A 20,351-nucleotide genomic window follows, 5' to 3' on the forward strand; every position below is an offset into this window, starting at 1 on the left:
TTAACACTTACGATATGCTAATGCTAATTTACGGTCAAAAATGCAATCATCACAATGTTACTTTCAATCCTTTTTTTTCCCTTAAGCGATCCACACACTCACACTGCTGAAATAACCAGGCCTCAAAGTCAAAACATACAAAATAGCCTCCAGTGGTTTGGTTTGACAAGGAGAGCCAGAGACATATGGCATTTGAACGGCAGTCATTCCTCTCCATATGGACCTATCAGTCATGATGTAGCCTTACAGTCTTAGCGCCTGAAACCACGATAAATGGCCACAACTCAAAGTCACTGCATTTTAGACAGATGGATGCACATCCATCTCTCGGGATAGCAAGGTTAAGTCATTGCACAGAGAGTTATACACAACATATAGACCTGTTCACCAAACCTCTTAATACTCAGTAAATCAGTAAAGTCCTCATCTACATTTTACCACCTTTAGAATAACACTTAGATTTTGGTACAGTCAGAGCCATTTGTTCATGTGACTAATAATTCAATCAGACAACTCACATTCAACATTTATCTAATTCATTAATGTATTCATTAAACAGTATAGATTTAGATTGTTTATTTCAATCCTCATCAACAGTATCACAAAACATCACACACTGTAATCCAACACTTTCTGGTTGATCGAAAAGGCATAGGCTGAAGCTCAAAGCTTATTTATGCCCATCCTTTATACATGTCATTCTGTTTAACATATAGCAGTTACAATTTATACACTATATATAATATACAGTTGATTAACACTCAGTGCAAACATACACCTTAAAGCAGGGGTGGCAACCATGTCTTCAGGATCATTAAGGGCTTTTTGGTAGCGGAGGGATTTGAAAACCCAGACAACCATTCATATCGTCTGCCGTCTATCACACTCTAGTTTAATGGTTTGAATGTGAACACCAATGAATAGGGCTAAATCTGCCCCACCGCCTACATTCAGTTGAGCAATTGCGTAATGTCAGGAGTGGAAGAGGTCAAATACAAGGATACTTACTGAACGCTAGACATTACAATATTCATTCATAGGCCAATATTATACTCAAAGTACTGGCAATACCGTGTACATCTAGGAGCTTCCTCCACTAGTGATGTCATCACTGTGCAATTCCATTCTGCGATAGGGTCACCTCTTCAAAATTTCTAATGTTAAGTAATTTCCATATAAATATATGAAAAAAAACACTTATATTGTTCTTTAGATATGGACTAATAATATATGTAATTATCAAAAGTCGTCCCTAAGCTTTGCAAATGTGAGAGCAAATTAGTGATTTTAGTAAACTTTCAGAGCAAAGCTAGAGTCAGAGCCTACAGGTTGATGCTGGTGGAGGACTGGAGTGGTGAAGAGCAGGAATGGTAATCAGCAACAATGGTTCGAATCTGAGCAGTGGAGCAGCAGCATAGGTAGAGTGAGTGTGGGCAAGTGCATGTGACAGCTTAGATAGAACAGAACACCTTATTACGGAGAGGGCATGTGCATGTGACAGCTTAAATAGCCCACGTTATTTTACAGAGGGGGCATTGATGTGTGTTTCAGTGAGAAGAGTGTATCACAGGGCTAGCAGAGCGACTTGAGTCTACTGACTGAACTGGCTCACAAGCCTCGCTCAATTTATGGATGTTTAGGACAAAAGAAACATTTGGACAGTGACAGTCCTTTGTTCCAGTAGCCAAGCCTGACCCTCATATTATGTTCTGTTCTTGAATTACGGTCTCCTCCTGCTAGACTCTGGCACATCTGCTCCTACTACTGGGATGTACACTGCAGAACCATGACAGATGCCGGTTATGGATAACTGCTGTACTCATAACATTCACTGTTGATAGACTGTACATATTATGAAGATATGCATATATTCACTGGTGATAGATTGTACATTATATTTATTGATAGAATATACATTACGTTAACTCAGTCCTTTATTTGAAATCTTATCAGATTTTTATCTCTACTTTTACATGTACCTATGCTGTTTTTCATGCTTACTGGTGTTGCCGTTACAACACCTGAATTTCGACACAGAGATCAATAACGGTCTATCTATCCATCTGTACAATATCTATCTACGTACTTATATCAATTCATTACAACATGAATCTTGGAGAAAGCTACCTCATTGAAAGTGCATGTTTTGAAGGTCATTCCCAAATAATGGGAAGCTTGACGTCAAACTCAACTTAATTTGTTGAGCCACCTCATCTTATTCAACAAGTAAACTTCCTTAAAAAGGAAAAAAAAACTGAGTGTGTTTAATCTCATTTGATTTGTTCTCCTGTGAGCACCTGGTTGTTCGGTTTTCTAAGTAAACTTTATTACCTTGATAAGAGCTATTCTTTGCTTTTTTTTAAACGTGAATAATTTGCACTACTCAGTGCTTTACTATGAAACTAAGGGAGATGGCTCACTCAATTAGACAGAAACTGTAAACTAAAAAACTTTATTAGAAGTTTTTTATGGCCGTGTAATACATCAAGCACAGGTAATGTACAGCCCAAAGAATTCTATGAGGAGTACTGTCAAACTATCTGGAGTCAGCAACAAAAGGCAAATTTATACAAAAGCCCTTTTGACAACCTTTTATGTTGTGGTAAAAATAAAATGAAATAATTTCAATTCATTGTGAAAACGACAAACCTAATGCTAACACAAAGACAGAACTATCTGTATTATATGCCAGCGTAGCAATGTGATGGCGTCAGTACTTGCATTAACTAAGACACAGAATACTCATTCATTTAAAAGAAAATGAGGTCAAATGCATCCCTAGTCCCTCGTAACTTTCAAACAAAACCTACGCCCATGTTAGGACATATTTGCGTTGAGTGTAAAGAAAGATATTATTAATTAATTTACACTATTGTCCAAATATGTACTGACATGACATTTGACAATGGCCAGTGCCGTCTCTGACAGACACAATCCACTCCACTGACCTGGTTGACTGGCTCATTGAAGTTTGTGATGAGGCCAGCACGCAGTGACATCTTCTCCTCTTCTGACAGCGCGCTGTTAAGACAAGGATAAAAAATATGATAATATATATGCTGAAAAGAAATGAATGGAGGGGAAGGAAGTCAAAACACAAAAGGGATATGTGAGGCTTGGAAATGACATGTAAACTAATAGAGCACTGAGAAGACTTGGTGGCAAAACATGCCGAATACATTAAAAGGAGATGACAGAACAAAATAAATAGACGAAAAAGATCTCCACCTCCGGTCCTTCTGGGAAATGTAAATTCAATGTATGGGCTAGATAGAACAGCGGTGAAAACCAGCGCTAACAAACCTAGACCTACTGCTTTGAAAACCACTCCTGATACCACCCCTATATGAACGACTACCGTAAAATATTTTCACCCACGTAAAAAACACAGATGAATGGAAGTCAACCGAACGAACACGCACAATCCATAGCTTGTAGATCTGCCAATATTCGGTTGTTAAGCCGCAATAAATAAATACAAATATAAATATATATATTAGCCTACTTTTTACTGTCTATGATACCAGTAAGACTCCCTAATCGGGAGATAAGCGACCGTAGGTCACATGTATACAGAAGAGGGCTGTAACGGCGATTGGTTCCTAGTTGTGTGGGCAATGGATAGTTTTGTTTGGTGGTGTAAATGTGGGGTTAGCTGTGACATGGTGGCGTTTATGTGGGCAGAAAACGTGTAATGTGTAGCTGTTGCAAATGGGTAACAGAGTGAATGCTGAGAAATACGACTGGCACAGATTTTGTTGTGGGGAGCACAGTGGGAGATTGATGAGAATGCAGACAGGCGTAAAGCCCCCGAGTTAGGGCATTTTATGTGAGCTGCAGTGGCAGGGGGTCCTCCACTGGGGGCGCCACCACTTTTGCATCCGTTCTGGAGCACCAGGAGTGGGTGGTCCCCGGGAATGCCCCGTGAGCAGCCCCGTTCGGGTGGTCATTTGGTCATTTGTCCACATGTGCTCATTTTTTACACTTGGGGGTCCCCGAGGCAGCTGGGGGTCCCTGGAGCTCCGGGGGTCCTTGGAGGGTGTAGTTTGGCAGGTAAGGAGTGTGTGTGCAAAATGTGGCATGGATCGGGGCAATGGGTGCGGAGATATGAGCAGGGCAAAAGTGTGACGTGTGTGACGGAGTGACGGAGTGAAGTGCGACCTACGGTCGCAATTAGCATTAAGACCCTTATTAACCCTCAATTCATTTCTGAAAAAGGATGTTATTGTAAAAAGATTTACGGGTTCCAACATGTTTGTTTACAATGAAGAGTGGACGGCGCTGGTGCCTTTTGGACCCGGACGTGACATCGGACTACGAAATGACGTCAGACTTAAAACCGAATAGCCCAATACTACTACTACCACTAATACTACTAATAATAATAATGCTCTCCTGCTGCCAGCCTAGGGAGAGCCCAGAACTGAGCTCATGCCTCCTTCAATGCATGAGGAGCTAGCAAGACGCTTCTTATCACCTGACAGGGGGGAGTTATCCCGATTGGACGCAGCGTGTGGAAGGAACACGTTATTCCAACCAGTTCCTTTCCCCTCCATCAGGCGCCCCGGCTGACCAGGGGGAGGCAGTAAAGATGAATCCATTGCATTATTGTGCAATTCTTTATCCGTCTCTGTAGCCACAGTAAACATACTAGGGATGGCCAAATGGAGACATTTTCTTAACCGCTCCATATATGTGCATTTGGTTTATGTTTTGTCTGACATCAGTGTGTTAATCTCCATATATGTGCATTTGACTCCATATATGTGCATTTGCCGGGGGATACCTTCCTCATCATAGTGACGACACAGAGTGAATGAGGAGAGACATTAAGCAAGCCTTACATGTCTCTTACAAAACGAACCATTCAGTTGGCTAGCTACTCTAAAGACACACCAGCGTATCCACACTGGGGAAAAACCTTTCCACTGTAAACAGTGTGACAGGAGTTTCAATGTGTTAAGTAAACTGAAGACACACCTGCGTATCCACACTGGGGGGAAACCGCTGGAAGCTGATGTGGAATAATGAATGGAACAGATTTAGAAATAGATATACAGTAGTATGTGACTGGGACTGGTAGAGTGAGACTTATTTCGGGGATTCTTGAAATCACGGAAATTAATAAAATAGTTATTTTCTTCTCTTTCTTTCAAATTAAGAAGGTTTGAATGTTTAAGAACCTTAGAATAACTAAGTAGTTTAAATTAGGTTGTAGACAAGCTCTGGGTGGAGACCAGAGCATACGAGCGGAGTGGAGCTGGAGCAGCGCGGGACGATTTTTAACCCGGGGAGTGGGTTTATAAAAAGGAAGGAGCGAACTCATAGCGAGGGCCGCCCGCCGTGTGAAGTGCACACAGCGACACGTCCCAGATGAAGATTTCATTTACATTTCTCCGGAATCCAAAAAGTACAGTAGGCCTATGTTTATAAATTCCTATGTTCTCTCTCAAACCTGGTGATTAATCATTAACCCATAGGAGGATTTGCGTACACAAAAAGGAAACTTGGATGGCATGTTTTGCATTGCTGTCAGTAGTAGCTGTTCTGAGCCTTTGATTAGACAGCGGTCTGTTATTGAGCTCATCGTCATTATACAGAAATAACACACCGCTGAATTCAGTGATTGACCAATCAGAATCAGGCGTTTAACCAAGCTGTGTAATAAACAACACTATACACCCTCAGCAGTGCTAGCATAGTGCAAGACAAAGGGGGGAAAAAACAAGGGAACGCACAGTAAGCACAAGCTCACAACCCATCGTATTTCGACACATTGGGAGCTTGTAGATCTGCCATTTTTACTCTAATAGTGCGAGTCGTGCGACACCCGTTTTTCAAATTGATTTGGAAACTTTTCTTTTTCTGACAATATTTTGGTCAAAACATCGGTGATGATCTAAGACTCTCCAAGGGTAAATACCAACATTGCACAGGACACACCCCCACGGCACAAGTTAAGACCTATAGCATCAGACGTTAATTAGCGAACCCCTCAAAATAGGGTTCAGTTACACAGTGTTGCTGTGGTAGGTTAGGTGGCTAATGCTAGCCGATTGCATGTCAAGTTTGCGGATGTAGTAGCTAAATATATATAACAAATATCTTAGTTACAATGAGATTGTGCTAACCAGTGAAGTTTTGTTTCTCTATCTGTGGTATTCATTCAGTTTGGGAGAGTTTGGCTCACACAGAGCCCTCTCAATGGGCCAAGACTGGCTGAGTTAACATGGACTAGTTATCCTCTCTGTTAGACCCCACGTATTTCCAGAATAACACTCACAAAGAGGTTGTTACTTTTAGAGCGATATGCCCGACAATATGAATAAATGTTTTATTTTGATGGTAACTGTTGTATAATTGCAATATTCCACTCAACTCTGTGCTTTACTGTCATTACTGGCACTTCAGCAATGCTTGAAGAACTCTGCGTAAAGCTCCTGACTGCATCACTGTCCTGCCAATAATGACTGTAAAAGCATACCCTCTAATGTAATATTGCATAAGTATGCAATGAGACGCAGTCAATGAATGGGCTAAACAATTCAGACCACCAGTATGGTACTCTATGGTGAAATAGAAGGAAGCTTTGATAGGAACTGCCATTCTGTGTTCACTTCTCAAACTCGCTGCTGTCACTTGCACTACCCAAGCCTAGCTAGGGACATGGCAGTGATCCAAATGCAATCACACTAAGGTCTCAAGTAACAAAGCACCCCTGAACAGCAGCCAAGCACATGATTACATGAAATATCAGATGAGAAACTTAGATCAGGAGAAAACTATAGAGACAAAGAAATAAAAGGGAAGGTAATACTAAGAAGAAATGGTCAAAGAATGTCCCTCCAGTGTGCCGAGACAGAACTGATTGCCTCAGGGTTTGTTCAGTGCCAGCCAGAGTCATGTGGGTGTAAAGGGCAAATGCTCCATTCAAATCCCAACAATGTAAAAACGACCTCAGGGCCTTTATATCAATATAGACAAGAAGCGATAGAGATGGAAAAGAATAAATTGTGCGTAAAATCAAAGAGCAGTCTGAATAATTACAACACACGAGAGAAGAAGAAAAAGGACAAAATTGAAGCAAGATCCTTTAACTCCAGACAAGGCACGACAGGTAATACAACATGATGAAATAGGAACAGAGAGAACAAGAGAAAATGCAATAAATCAGTGAGGAAAAAAAGAGGAGCCTAAGTGTTATGAGACAGACAGGACAGAGGGTTATAGACACTAACCAAGAGAAAGAAATAAAGATCAATGGAGACAAAACCACAGAAAGAAAGAGGAGAGAAAGTTAAGGAGAGACAGACAGTGACAGACGGGCGGAGATGGGAATGACATAGGCAGGGGCGGGGGTACTCACTGCGGAGCAACTCGTCTCCAGTATCTGTCGATGCCATTCTTGAAGTAGAGCACAGCCAACCACCTGACGTTCACGTCCAGCATGTGGTTGTTGAAGATGTTCTGCAAAACAGTGGGACAACATGGACCTTAAAACCCTACAGTATGACATCAAAATCAGTGTGTGCATTTGTTTATCACATATTTCTTGTGCAGAACTTGCTATATCCAGTATATGTTCCACAAATGACAAGTTGCTATTTAGAGTAGGTAGCTATAATGGTGTTTAAGATCGTCTTTTCCAGAAGAAAACTAAATGGAGAAAAGAAAAACTCCATGCCCTCTCCGACGCCCACCAAATGCTCAATCTCACACAACCAGTTGACTAATCATGAGAGGAAAAACTTCTACTGTTGCTGCTAAGCTACTATGAAGCTGTTCAGATGTAAATAAGATATCAAGTGGATTACACCAAAGATTTTGGCTAAAGTTCATATTTATGATATGAAAACCATGCTCCTGTGACTTAAACAATGTACATCGTTTGGAAGTGTGTTAAACTCTTTGAACCTCTGCAGCATTAGGCGAGTGGACTGATTAATTATCTCATGCTGGCTTAAGTAACGCTGCGGTAAAGAGACGTACACACAGCTGTACTGTAGCTCTGATGAAAGGTTGACTGTGCAATTATCAGGTACATCTCTGTCTTTTCTCTTTACTGTTATTTATTTTGTCTTGCACCAGCGACTACTGGATGTGCAACATAGCTCTTTGATACAGTGGCGTTGTGCTCCAAACTGTACGTAGTCCTACACAGGATTGTTGTCAATTAAAATCTGCCGTCATGTAGTTAACGGATTCATTGCTTTTCAAAGTTCAAAGAATATTCATATGGCTGTGTTGCACTTCACAATGTAATGTGCTCTAAAATAAATCAGCACTGAAAGTTTCTGAAACACTTGCAGTTGCAGCCTCCAATAAGGTCATAAAGACCTATTTTCTAAATAAAAACAACTTGTCGACAAGTCGCATTAAACCCCCGACTCTGAGTCGACTAGATAAATCCTGAGTCGGGACAGCCCTACTGTACATTCACTTCAAGCCCCAAATCCCTCCTTCAGAGTGTTTGTGTATACAGAGCTCCAAATGGCTCCACCATTATATTTTGTGATCTCCTACCAGCAGAACAGAGTAGAATCCTGGCTGGGTCTCCCACTGTCGAAGCTGCTCCTCTGCAGGTTTCAGGACAGCCGTGTCCTGACTGGTGGCCTGGGTCAGGGCCTGCAGCACCACCGAACTGGCACTGTCTATATCCATAGCTGGATATACCTGAGAGGAGAGGAGTTGAGTTGGGATGAGTTCAGGGATGTATAAAAACAAAATGTCATTTTTGACTAGATATAATCTTTGAGCAAGTAACATAAAGCAAATCCTGTGTGCAAATCTTTGAATATATATATATATATATATATATATATATATATATATATATATATATCTATATCTATATATATATATATATATATATATATATATGTGTGTGTGTGTGTGTGTGTGTGTGTGTGTGTGTGTGTGTTTTAAAGCGAACATTTGTAACTCAAATATTTGCTTCTGGTCTCTGGAACAAAATATTTTACAAATGTTTTAAAAATATTATATTCAAAGATTTGCACACAGGACTTTTTCATTATTTTTCAAAAATAGATCTACAAGCTCATAGTGCGGCACTCGGTGCGGCGCTATGAGCTTGTATATCTGCTATTTTTGAATAGCCAAAGATATTTTAAAATGACACAGATGTGTTCTCCCTGTCTTAATGGGTTAAAATAGCTACTAATAACTTTAGCAATATACAAAAATGCACATTGAAGGCAGACAAATTACATCACCGAAAAACACAGTCAGAAGAAAATATGCTTTCCTCCTCTGGCTCTTCACTATGCCTGCCTTTTGCTGTCTCTCCTCCTACAGTACCTGCATTTTAATTAAACATCAAATATTGATGAAATCACCGTCAGCCACTGTAATGAAGAAACGGTTCACTCTGACAGAGAAAACACACAGACTAGGTGAGTCACACAGCCTCCATTCCATGATATGAACACTGAGACAACTCTGTCTATTCTATCCCCTAGCTAACCCCCTTCTAACTTCACAGCTCCAAAGACATCCTTTGATTTCAAAAGGTATAATCTCAGGGAGTTTGGCGTCTCATCTTCAACAACTCCTACCTCACAAACCGGATCCACATATCATACCATACCACCATGGCCTAAATAAGGCTAAGCTGTTTGTGTGAAACCATCCTCCTAACAGATTTATATTTCAACATTGCTTGAGAATAATTTAAAGGGTAGATTCATGTGGAAAAACAAGATGGATGGTTTATTTCTTCACAGTTCGCACAAGGGAAAACTAAATTCAAACAATATATTCTTGTCACTTTTTAAATGCATCCCTGGTATTTTCTGGGGATTTATGACTGGCATTAGCACAAAAGAAAAGGTTGAAAAGTAAAATTCTGTGAATTATTAATGTCCATCAACTATGTCAAACTATGGGAGTCAGGAACCTTAAGAAGCAATTCCACAGACACATCAAGCTGACCCAGAAATCTCTTTTTAACTTCTGTCTGATCCTCCAGAGCAGTTTAATGCTGACTTTCTGATAAACTGAGAACAGTTTGAGAGAGTCTTTCCTGGAAAAAATGTTATATGACCTTAGCAAGGCCACCATCTAGTGGTATCAACTAACATAACACGTACAGATTGAAGCTTAAACTAACCACCAGCCAACGGCAAATGTATTTTAACTGTGGCTGATGAGTTTGTCAATCCAACCAGCCACTTTGGCAGGTGATCAATTCTTCAGATGTCCTCTTATATCTTAATTTTTTTTATCTTGTAAAATGGTGACAGGTGAAAACAAATCAGGTTGTCTGCCCTGATGACTGAGTACACTCAAGTCTGGTCTTGTGTGTTAGAAGTGGTTAAATAAGCCAAGTAGGGTTAGAGATTATACTTCCAGTCCTGTACTTTACAGTGGTGGTTCTCAAAGTGGGGTCCGGGGACCCCCAGGGGTCCCCAGCTAAATTTGTTAATACAGCATCACAATATCCACTTTATCCATATTTTATACGTTGGCTATTAAAAAATAGCAGATATACAAGCTCACAGCGCATCACTTTGTAGTTTGCTGTGAGCTTGCTATTTGCTATTCTTTAACATTATTTAAAAATCTTGGAAGTATTGGAAATCTTTGAATAATTTAGATTTTTTTTCTTTACACAAATCTTGTCTTCTGGCAGGCCCTCCCTGGCAAAAAAAAACGTTTTCAGATGGGGATCCGCGGCCAAATATATATGAGCTTGGGGGTCCTTCACATGAAAAGGTTTGAGGACCACCGTTGTACAATATCACATCAATATAGCTCAAGTGCTCTTTTGGTCAGGCCACACGGGTTGATTTCACCAAAGTCAAATGCGTGCCGTTTTTATGGTGTGGCTCTGCAGGAGTGTACCCGTCTACAAGAGCCATTATAAGAGTGTCGGTGTGTCTGTGTCTGGACAAATATCACAAACCACTGTACCAATCATCACCAACATTATTGTGCACACTGCCACAGAAGTACCTACAAATATTTTCATGCTTTCCACTTTTTCAAATATTTAAACTCTAGTCTAAATCTTCTTGGAATCTGTGTTGGCAGGAACATGTCTCCTCATTCAAGACCATGAATTACTCTACTCTTGACTGCTGGCCTGTCATGGACCCCAAACGCTATTTTTAAGGCCAAGTTACAAAGAGAAAAAGGTTGTCTTTTGCCGTTCTTCACTACAGATGGGTTAGTGCTGCAATCTTAACCACCTGAACTATTACATCGGACTTAAAATTCTAGTCAACATTTCAGACACAATACTACACAAGTACACCTTGTGTAACAACCTTTTTGGATATGAAGCATAGTAAACCGGAGGCATCAGGCAGCAGCACCTCTGGAGCAGGGAGTTGTTTAAAGTTTTGCTCAAGTACAGAGACACTGGCTACTGGCTATCACCAGTGTTTGACAACTTAAAGGGTATTGGGTTCATTTTTACTTTGCACCTGTTGCAACAATGTTTTGTGTAGACTCCAAGTGACAGTATTGACAGATTTTGAGTTTACAAACTCAGTGATAGCTCAATGATCTTTGACTTAAAGGCAGTAAGTTGTAATATAACTGTATAACTGTACAACTGGTCAGTAACAGGGGTCTGTCTCCCTGTCTCCAGCTCTTTAATAAACAGTAAACACTAGAAAATGCCTTTTCAGGTTGGGATAGCAATTTTCTGCAATCAGGAGAGAGAACCAGCTCAGTGGCCTGGTGGTTAAAGTGTCCGCCCTGAGATTGGGAGGTCTGGCTTCAATGACAATCCCCAGTCGAGTCATACCAAAGACTATAAAAATGGTACCCAATGCCTCCCTGCTTGCCACTCAGCATCAAGGGTTTGATTGGGGGTAAAGCGCCGTCCACACAGAGCAAGAGAACTATAAATATGTGGATGGCAGAGCCCACCGCTATAACATCGATAGTGGTGAACCATGTCATTTTTGGATTACTTTCAGGGCGATTTTCGCTCTCTCTCTGACACAGTTGGTGCCACTGTTATGGCAGATGCTCACATAATTATCATTATAGTAATAGTTATCGTGCTTGGTGTGAATGTCCCATTAGTCCCTGCACCATACTAGCGTCATGTCTGGGGGATGTGCTTCTACATCAAGCTGCCTCACACTACAGAAACAGGATATAGGCTCCTAACCTGTTGGCCATATGGGGCTCGACAAGACTACTTACTTAGGAAAGGTTGAACATTTAACCTGCTGTGTTTTGTGCTTTGCTCAAGATGGGACATTGGGAAGGAAGGGCAAGAGAGTCACTTTCTATGTAATCTCTCAAGAACAGATTCTGCTCTCCGCTTGAATCTGTCGGGGGGGTTCGTCATAAAGTGTACGCACTGGCCTACAAGTGGGCGTGCCTTCAGATCAGGAAGCAGGCCGCGCTTTACCCAATCAAATGTAGTGGGCGGGATTTACTGTCTGTGCTCTCGCTTCCCACTAAAAACAAACCGAAACTCAAACAATAGCGTCCTCGGAGCAGACAAAACCACGGAAAGATATTCACATTTTAACTTGCTCTTTCATCATAGAAACAAGTGGGCTTATAACCAAAACGATCCATGTTCTCTGGGAGAAGTGGTGTTAGTGTTCCGTGTAGAAACATTGTTAGTGGGAATGAAAACATAGTCGCACCACCAGAAGTGGACGGCTGAGAGCAGACCAAAAACCCTGGTTTCCTTGCGCACGGGTGCTACATTGAGCCCCCCCCAAGAGCCAAGTGAAAGAGTAAAAAACAGCAGAGGGCGCCGTTTTTCCTTGGCGATGGGTTCCCAGATTGCTTTCTATGTGGGCCTGGAAAGGCAACTTTTCAGTCTCCTGTTGCTGTCAGCCTCATTAAATGAACCTCTTTCCCAGACTTTTGAAGAAAAAAGCTGTAGCCTGTACTATGATTCTAGTTGGAAATACAAACATCAGACAAATCATTATGTTGCATTGTCAATCACAGCAAATACAAAGATGATACTTGATGAGTTCTACAAGTTTGGGTTATGATTCAATGAATACAATATAATGTACCCCTTTTTGTTGATTCTAATGCCTTCATGTTTCGTTGATGTAAACACCAACCGGAGTGCGTGAAAGACACAGAAATCCCTTACAAGTAGAACTCTTCTGAAACTAGTTGTGCTTATTCAAGAAAATTGTGGCCCATGCCACAGTCAAGTCTATGAAGAACATCATACCATTGAATCATGTAAGCCGCACATCAGACAATAGGACCACTAGTGAGCTAAGTGGCTCTATAATCCAGTGGTTCTGAAACTTTTACATTTCAGGGTCTCCCCTTAACTCTGACAGTATACAAATGGAACGGTTCCATTTGGTTCCATTTGTACACTGTCATAGTTACAGACTTGTAAGGGTCAATTTAGACCCCCCTAAAGCAGTGGTTCTCAACCTTTTTAGGCCATGACCCCCCAAAAATAATCCTATTTGAACTGGGGACCCCCAAAATAATCCTATTTGAACTGGGGACCACCAAAAATAATCCTATTAGGATCATACAGTATGTAGGAGTCGAGGCATTACATTTTGTTTGACTGGGTTGTGAGCTTGTAGATCGGCTATTTTAACAATTTGACAATTTGGCCAATGTCTGACCAGTTTGGTATTTAAAAAGGTCTTAAAAGTCCTTAAATTGTCACTTTACTGTCATCTGGCCCCCCCCCCCCAAAATCATGTAGGGACCCCCCAAAACCCACAGGTTGAGAACCACTGCCATAAAGGAAGCCAGAGAGTCCCTGGAATCCACTTTGAGAACCACTGCTCTAGACTTCAGCTAGTTGACCTGCCCTGGAGAGCATTGCAGACAGAATGGCAGTTATACTGTAGCTGCTAGCTTGCAGCTAACAACAACAACAACAATACATACACTGTCAGTCCACGCATCGCAAGCATTAATGGTTTACTCCAGCGAAATAATATGCTCCCCTCCAAGTTGTTTATTTCACAACCTAACACTTAATTTCCCGAAGACATGACGCATTTCCAATACGAAGAAAAATGTCAAAGCCAGGCACGACTGCAAATATTGTACTTTTACTCCACCACAATTATTTGACAACTTTACTAGTTACTTTGTAGATGTTTTATATTATTAGTACAAAACCTACATTAACCACTTCAGTCCATATACATTTCGGTCATTTGAAAATAGCCAATCTACAAGCTCACAATGCATTGTGAGCTTGTAGATTGGCTATTTTTTAAAACATGAAATGAAAGATTTCTGCATCATGAGTACTTTTTACTTTTGGCACTTTAAGTATATTTTGATGCAAATGCTTTTGTACTTTTACTCAAGTAAATTCTGAATTCCAGACTTTACTTGTAACAGAGTATTTATGCATTGTGGTATTGATACTTTTACTTGAGTAAAAAAAATGTGAGTATACTTCTTCCACCACTGGTTATAAATGCTGAACCCAGCTCTCCCCAAGCTGGCCTTTAGACCCTCACAATGTCTAGGTTTATTTATTTGACACCATATAGCAGTGGTTCTCAAAGTGGGGTACTGGGACTCTCTGGGTTCCGGGGGTTCTAAATTGACCCTTACAAGGGTGTTTTTTGATTGATTGAATACTTGATTAGAAAAAAAAGCACATGAAAGTAAAGTTTAAATACAAGGTCAACTAAACAGGATTGAAAAGCCCATGAAAGCCTAATGGCTTGTTTCAAATGGGGACCCCATGTATTCAATTCATAGTGTAACTCTGACAGTGTACAAATGGAACCAAATGGACCCTAACGGGTCCATATGGTTCCATTTGTACACTGTCCGAGTTAAGGGGGGTGCTTAAAATGTACAAGTTTAAGAACCACTGCCATATAGTATTATGAAAGATTGGAACGTCATGGCATGTCCTGTCTGTCTGCAAACAAACAGTGTCTACCAACACAAGCAGCTCATTGTGGGTAAACATGGAGCCGCAGCTATGTTATTGTAAAGGGAGTGGATGAAACATTCTACAAATGTGTTCTCCTTCTCCATCCACCAAAGAGAACCGGGCAAAAGTCGCGCACACCCCAACCAAAGCACCTGGCTAGCTTCCTGCTAACTAACCAGCTAACATTACTCTCTAACAGTATTTATTATTACTTTTTTTTCAAACGAAGGGTCGACAATGACGAGTCAACCACTCTGTGCAACGTATTTCCTCTTAAAATGATGATTTCTATGTCAGAAAGGATGAACTCACCTATAATAAAAATGACACTCAGTCAGTAGAAAAATAGAAGCAGTGTCTGCTGCAGCACAGTGTTTACAACACACTCGTCTCACGCTGCTCAGAACGATGGCGCCAGCAACATGCGACACCGGCGCGTGTTGATGACACTGAGTGGTGTAAAGTAACTTGAAGTACATTTACTCAAGTACTGTAGTTATAAGTACAATTTTGAGGTATTTCTTTTTTACTTTACCTGAGTGCTTCCAATGTTCAGTACTTTATACTTATATTAAGTAAATATTTATATGATATTTAGGAAAATATTGTACTTTTTACTCATAGAGCTATAATATATCGTTTTTACTCCACTATTACAATTATTTAAACACTTTAGTTACTAGTTACTTTGTAGATTTTGATTATTATTACAAAACATACATTACCCACTCTGTTATTTTCAAAGATTTTGATATATTTCACTTGTGAAATGGGACATTCTGCATAATGAGTACTTTTACTTTATTACAAGTATATTTTGCAGTTGAGTATTTATACATTGCAGTATTGATACTTTTACTTAAGTAAATCATTTGACTACTTTCCACCACTGATGAATGTGCCAAAACCGATACATCTATATTTTGGCACCCGACATCCTGGAGTACGACCATTGACTATTTTATAGGGGGGCCTGATTGGCTTGATCTGGGCTATTGATTAATAGATTTTTATTTATTCATTTTTTTTCTATTGATTCATTGATTAATCTCTTAATTTATTTAATTCTCATACAGATTTGTTCGCATGGAAATGGCAATAATATTAATAGATGGTGTCTATCTAAAAGCCTGCCAGGTATACTAAATAAGCTGTTAATAAGGTGACATCTCTCTGAAGTGTTGTGATTTTGGTCCAACCATGTGGTCCCTTAAAGAGTCTCCCTTTAATAAGGTTGGTGAAGTGAGTGATGTTTCAGTTGAGTCGTATGCGTGGAGAACATAATGACACCAGCCAGTATCACACGACAAGCTCTGAAGTTTATTACACACATATAAAATATATACAGTTAGCCTTGGATCAAGACTATCATAGATGTATTTTATCAATTTTGACATTTGCCTGATATCTATGATAGATACAAACGTAAAAGTCAGACTTGATAAAATACATCTATGATAGCCTTGATCCAAGGCTAATATACAGTATTGGACACATGACGTGACCAGAAGATATGAGACAAGGACAAGAACAGAATGAATAGGAATGGAACATGCATCTCGTATCATTGACCACAGACATCAGTCTATCTGATAAAGTAGTTGATGGTCATGGTATCAAGGGTATCAGTATATGCTTACGCAGATGAGAGTGATTCAACACGTGTATGTACAGGGTCAAGCAGATAAAGGTCATAATTCATAGTACAAGACCGTCAATCACCCCTGATGTGTGAAGGACATATAGGGTACACATGAGCTGTGACAAACTGTGTCACTTACATGGACATGTATTTTTGTTTTGTTTTGTTCAGCCTACTGGTGATGTGGTGTGGTGGTTGGTGGTGTTCAGAGTAAGAGAGTTAACAAGAGAAAGTGATGAAACAAAAAAGATTGCTGACAAGATTGGAACTGGAACACTATAAAAACTGAAGCTGATAAATCTTTCTCCTGATTGATTTATTGTCTGAAGGAAGCCGAATAACTTAACAAAAATAAGTTCAACTTATTCGCCTCTTCATGCTGTCAATCACTACATAGCTATAGGCCTATACATGGAAACAGTAAAGAATTCTAATGACAAAGTGTTTTAATCTAGCAGTTATAAGTGTGAAAACCACCATAAATGTGTGTATGCGTCACATATGGCCCGAGGTACATGGACAGATTATAGACCGGGCAAAGGGGCCAGTGCCCAGGGGCCCTTCACTACCAGGGGCCCTTGAGCAGCTTTGGACCAATTAAGTGGCTCAATGACAATTATTTAAAAGTATATAGGTTAACGCTCAAATACCTAACAGGTCTCTACAGTTGCTTTCCTGACCCACAAATGCCTTACAATCCAAGTACTGTGTTTGCGTTCCCACCTGACTGCCCATTCAGACTCTGTGAGTCTTAATGCAGTAGGTCCCTGCCAAGGTGGCAAATGGAAATTCGGACAGACCAGCAGTTTCCGGGAACTGAAAAAACACGAATAGCTGTATTCTGTCTGACCTTGGGTCTGAGAACGCACAAACGTGTGTTTTGGGAGATTGTATAGATCGGCTTCCATGATTGGTCAACCCAAACCGCCGGCTTCAGAGGAGGTCATCAAATGACCATGTATTCCCCACTTGCATCGTTCACGACATGCATGGCCCTGACTAGGCCTAGTCTACTTAACATTACGCTACTGTGTAACATGTTTCCATGATATTATGTTCAGTCGTACAATATAGATATTAAAGTTTAATTTAAAACAAACCTACCAATGGCAACACGAGTGTGAGGCACCATACAAAAGTAATATTTTGGTGCATTCATAAATATGCTGTGAGGTATCTGCTCCGCTTTCAGAGTGCTCTGGTGTTGACGTCATAAAGAGTGCTTAGCCTACTTTATTTGCAACGGTCATTTTTCATTTTAGTTTTGAAATGCATTGATTCAAATGAACATTCGTCCCATGATAAGCATGATTATAACCTGTTTTGTAGGGATAGGACCGTTCCCGAAATGTGTGTCACTAACCATTTAGGACTAAATAGCCGAAATTAAGTCATTCATATTAATGGAATAAATCACTTAAGTATATATAATCTATAATTGTTCCTCATACAATATTTTACAATACCTAATAAGGTAAAAAAAACATTTGAAGAGAAGAAAACAACCTTACAGAATGAGACCTAATGTATGCATGCTACAATACATATTTTAAGCCCTATCTGAACTACCCACAAATGGGACCTCAACTTTATTTATAGATATGATGTCATAGACGGCTTACCGCCCACAGTCCAAAGGTTAAATGTTTACAGAAAAAGGTCCAAATGCTCATCCCTAGATGTGTGTTGAATACTCTAGAAAAGCAAAGCCACAACCATCGCATTTTGCAATGAAACTTCATCTGACGGTTGTTGTCACAAATGTTAAGGCGCTTAGAAAAATGGTCAGTCAACGCTCTGAATTTTCAATCGGTGATGCTCCGAGCTTGCTGAATTTCCAAAAGACCAGAGAGAGTGCACACCAGCGCTTTCAAGCGCATTTCCGAATTTGTACAAAGTGTGTAATGGGGTGACACCTGTGATGGCACCTCCAATTCCAGGGGTGGCCTATGCCACCTGACCCGACCCTATCCCCTGGACACGCCTCCTGCCAGGTTAGTCTTGCCCAAATATGGAACTGGGCGGAACTCCATATTTGGACATCAATATACGTCATAGATGACGTGAGCAATTCTCTGGCAGACATATGCACTCAGCACTCCACTGACAGTGACTGCACACTTCTAGGTACTAGAGGCTCACACCCACGTCGCACCGCCGATATGTTTTATTTATTCATTTTGGTTTGCATATAGGAGTGGCAGGTTGTACAGGATGCTACTGCCACCGTCTATTCAAATAAAACTCACGCCAAATCTTTTGTTTGTTGATTTTCCATCGGCTTTCAAGTTTCAACACCATTCAACCCCACCTGTTGGTGGATAAACTGTAACCACTTTGGTGTTGACTCTAGTTTGGCTGTTCCTAGACTTCCTCTCCAACAGAGCCCAGAGAGAGAGAGTCTGGTTCACCTCAGGGGTGTGTGTTCCAGATATATCCTGAAGTTTCCATGATGATGAATAAAGTCTATGGCCCCGGTGGTTGATTATTCTTTGAACTGGTGCAAAAAACTCATTCCTTCTTCATTCAACTCAAATGTATCAAAGACATGACATGTGCATTATTGACTTCAGAAAACATCCTCCTCCCACTCAGAGCACCATCACTGAGGGTCAAGAGGTGGAACCTGTTGCTATAAATCTGGGCTCTTGGTTGTTGTTAACATTGGTTCAAAGCAATTTCACTTTTGAATGTGATGCTGAAATGGTTTGCAGGAGAGGTTGAAAATGACCTTTCTGCCAAGAAATGTATTGTTAACATGTCCCTGATGAGTCTCTTACAGAACCTATGTAGAATCAATTTTAACATTTTCCTTAACATGTTGGTTGGGCGGTTTAAACATCAAATCTAAGAATGCACTGGCTAAAATTAATACAAGTATCAAGAAGATACATTAGGTGTCCAGCAGAGCAACCTGTCTAACAGTCGGGTGGTGAAGAGAGCAAATTTCACCCTTTTCATCAGGAGTTTCAAACCGTACCTTCTGGCACCCTCTCCAGATTCCCCTTAGTCAAGAAAAATCACACCCAGTGTGAAGTGAGCGGTGATATTTATGAGTTATTGATTTCATCATGCGTCTCGCTAGCCAATCACAGTACGGCCTGCGAAGCTTAGCCAATGGGCGTGTTTTCCACAGTATGGCGTCACAGTGAAAGACAAATTTTCACGACGGAAAGAAAAACTTTCACCAGGGATGGGTCCTAAACCCACTTATAGGAGCGGTTGCACCGCTCAAAAACAGAAACACTCATTCATCCCCACAGCCATTATCCTCAATGCAGAGTAAAGGTAGTTTTCCCATCATGAGTAAGTACGCCTACTTGTAGTATGATGTTAATGCTGATTTCTGTTCACGATGTTTGCCACAAGACTATTCTGTTGTATTTTCGGCATATATTTCAGCAAAGTTCCAAGCCAATCTGACCTCTGTTGACTTCCAGTATAAACTGTAAGTTAAACGGAAAAAAAACGGGGGAAAAAAGAATATGCAGGGAGTTACTTCCTTGGCCTGCTGGCAGTGTGCACAAGGTATTTGGTGCTGATCGGTCTGGTGTTTTGCGTAATTAGTCCTGGACCCACTCACATTCTAGACGACCTGGCCACTACAGTGCCATGGTGTTAAAACAAAAACATAACCCAGACCTATTGTTTGTGAGGAAGAAAGGTGCTCTTGATGATGCCAGGCTATTAAGGTTGCAACTTTGAATAATCTACAAACTCATAATTGTTGGAAGAATTTTGGGAGTTTTTGGGAGTTTATCCCAAAAGTCAGAATCATAGAAGTTTTCACACTCCAACACCACACATCAGAGCCAAAGG

At 40.5% G+C, this 20,351-nt stretch overlaps 1 protein-coding gene across 1 annotated transcript in view; it reads right to left on the minus strand.

Annotated features, from left to right (window-relative positions):
- Positions 1-15,279, minus strand: part of ipo11 (importin 11) — a 204,046-nt gene extending 188,767 nt beyond the window's left edge. The window contains exons 1-4 of the mRNA XM_084054558.1: positions 15,203-15,279; positions 8,524-8,673; positions 7,367-7,467; positions 2,949-3,021 (exon numbers count right to left, since the gene is read on the minus strand). Coding sequence (XP_083910684.1) covers positions 2,949-3,021; positions 7,367-7,467; positions 8,524-8,661 — 312 coding nt within the window. The 5' untranslated portion in view covers positions 8,662-8,673; positions 15,203-15,279. The remainder of the gene's footprint in view (positions 1-2,948; positions 3,022-7,366; positions 7,468-8,523; positions 8,674-15,202) is intronic.
- Positions 15,280-20,351: the final 5,072 nt, after the last annotated feature.

Source organism: Gymnoscopelus microlampas (genome assembly GCF_963454915.1).
Source record: "Gymnoscopelus microlampas genome assembly, chromosome: 4".
In the NCBI taxonomy this organism is placed as follows: Eukaryota; Metazoa; Chordata; class Actinopteri; order Myctophiformes; family Myctophidae; genus Gymnoscopelus; species Gymnoscopelus microlampas.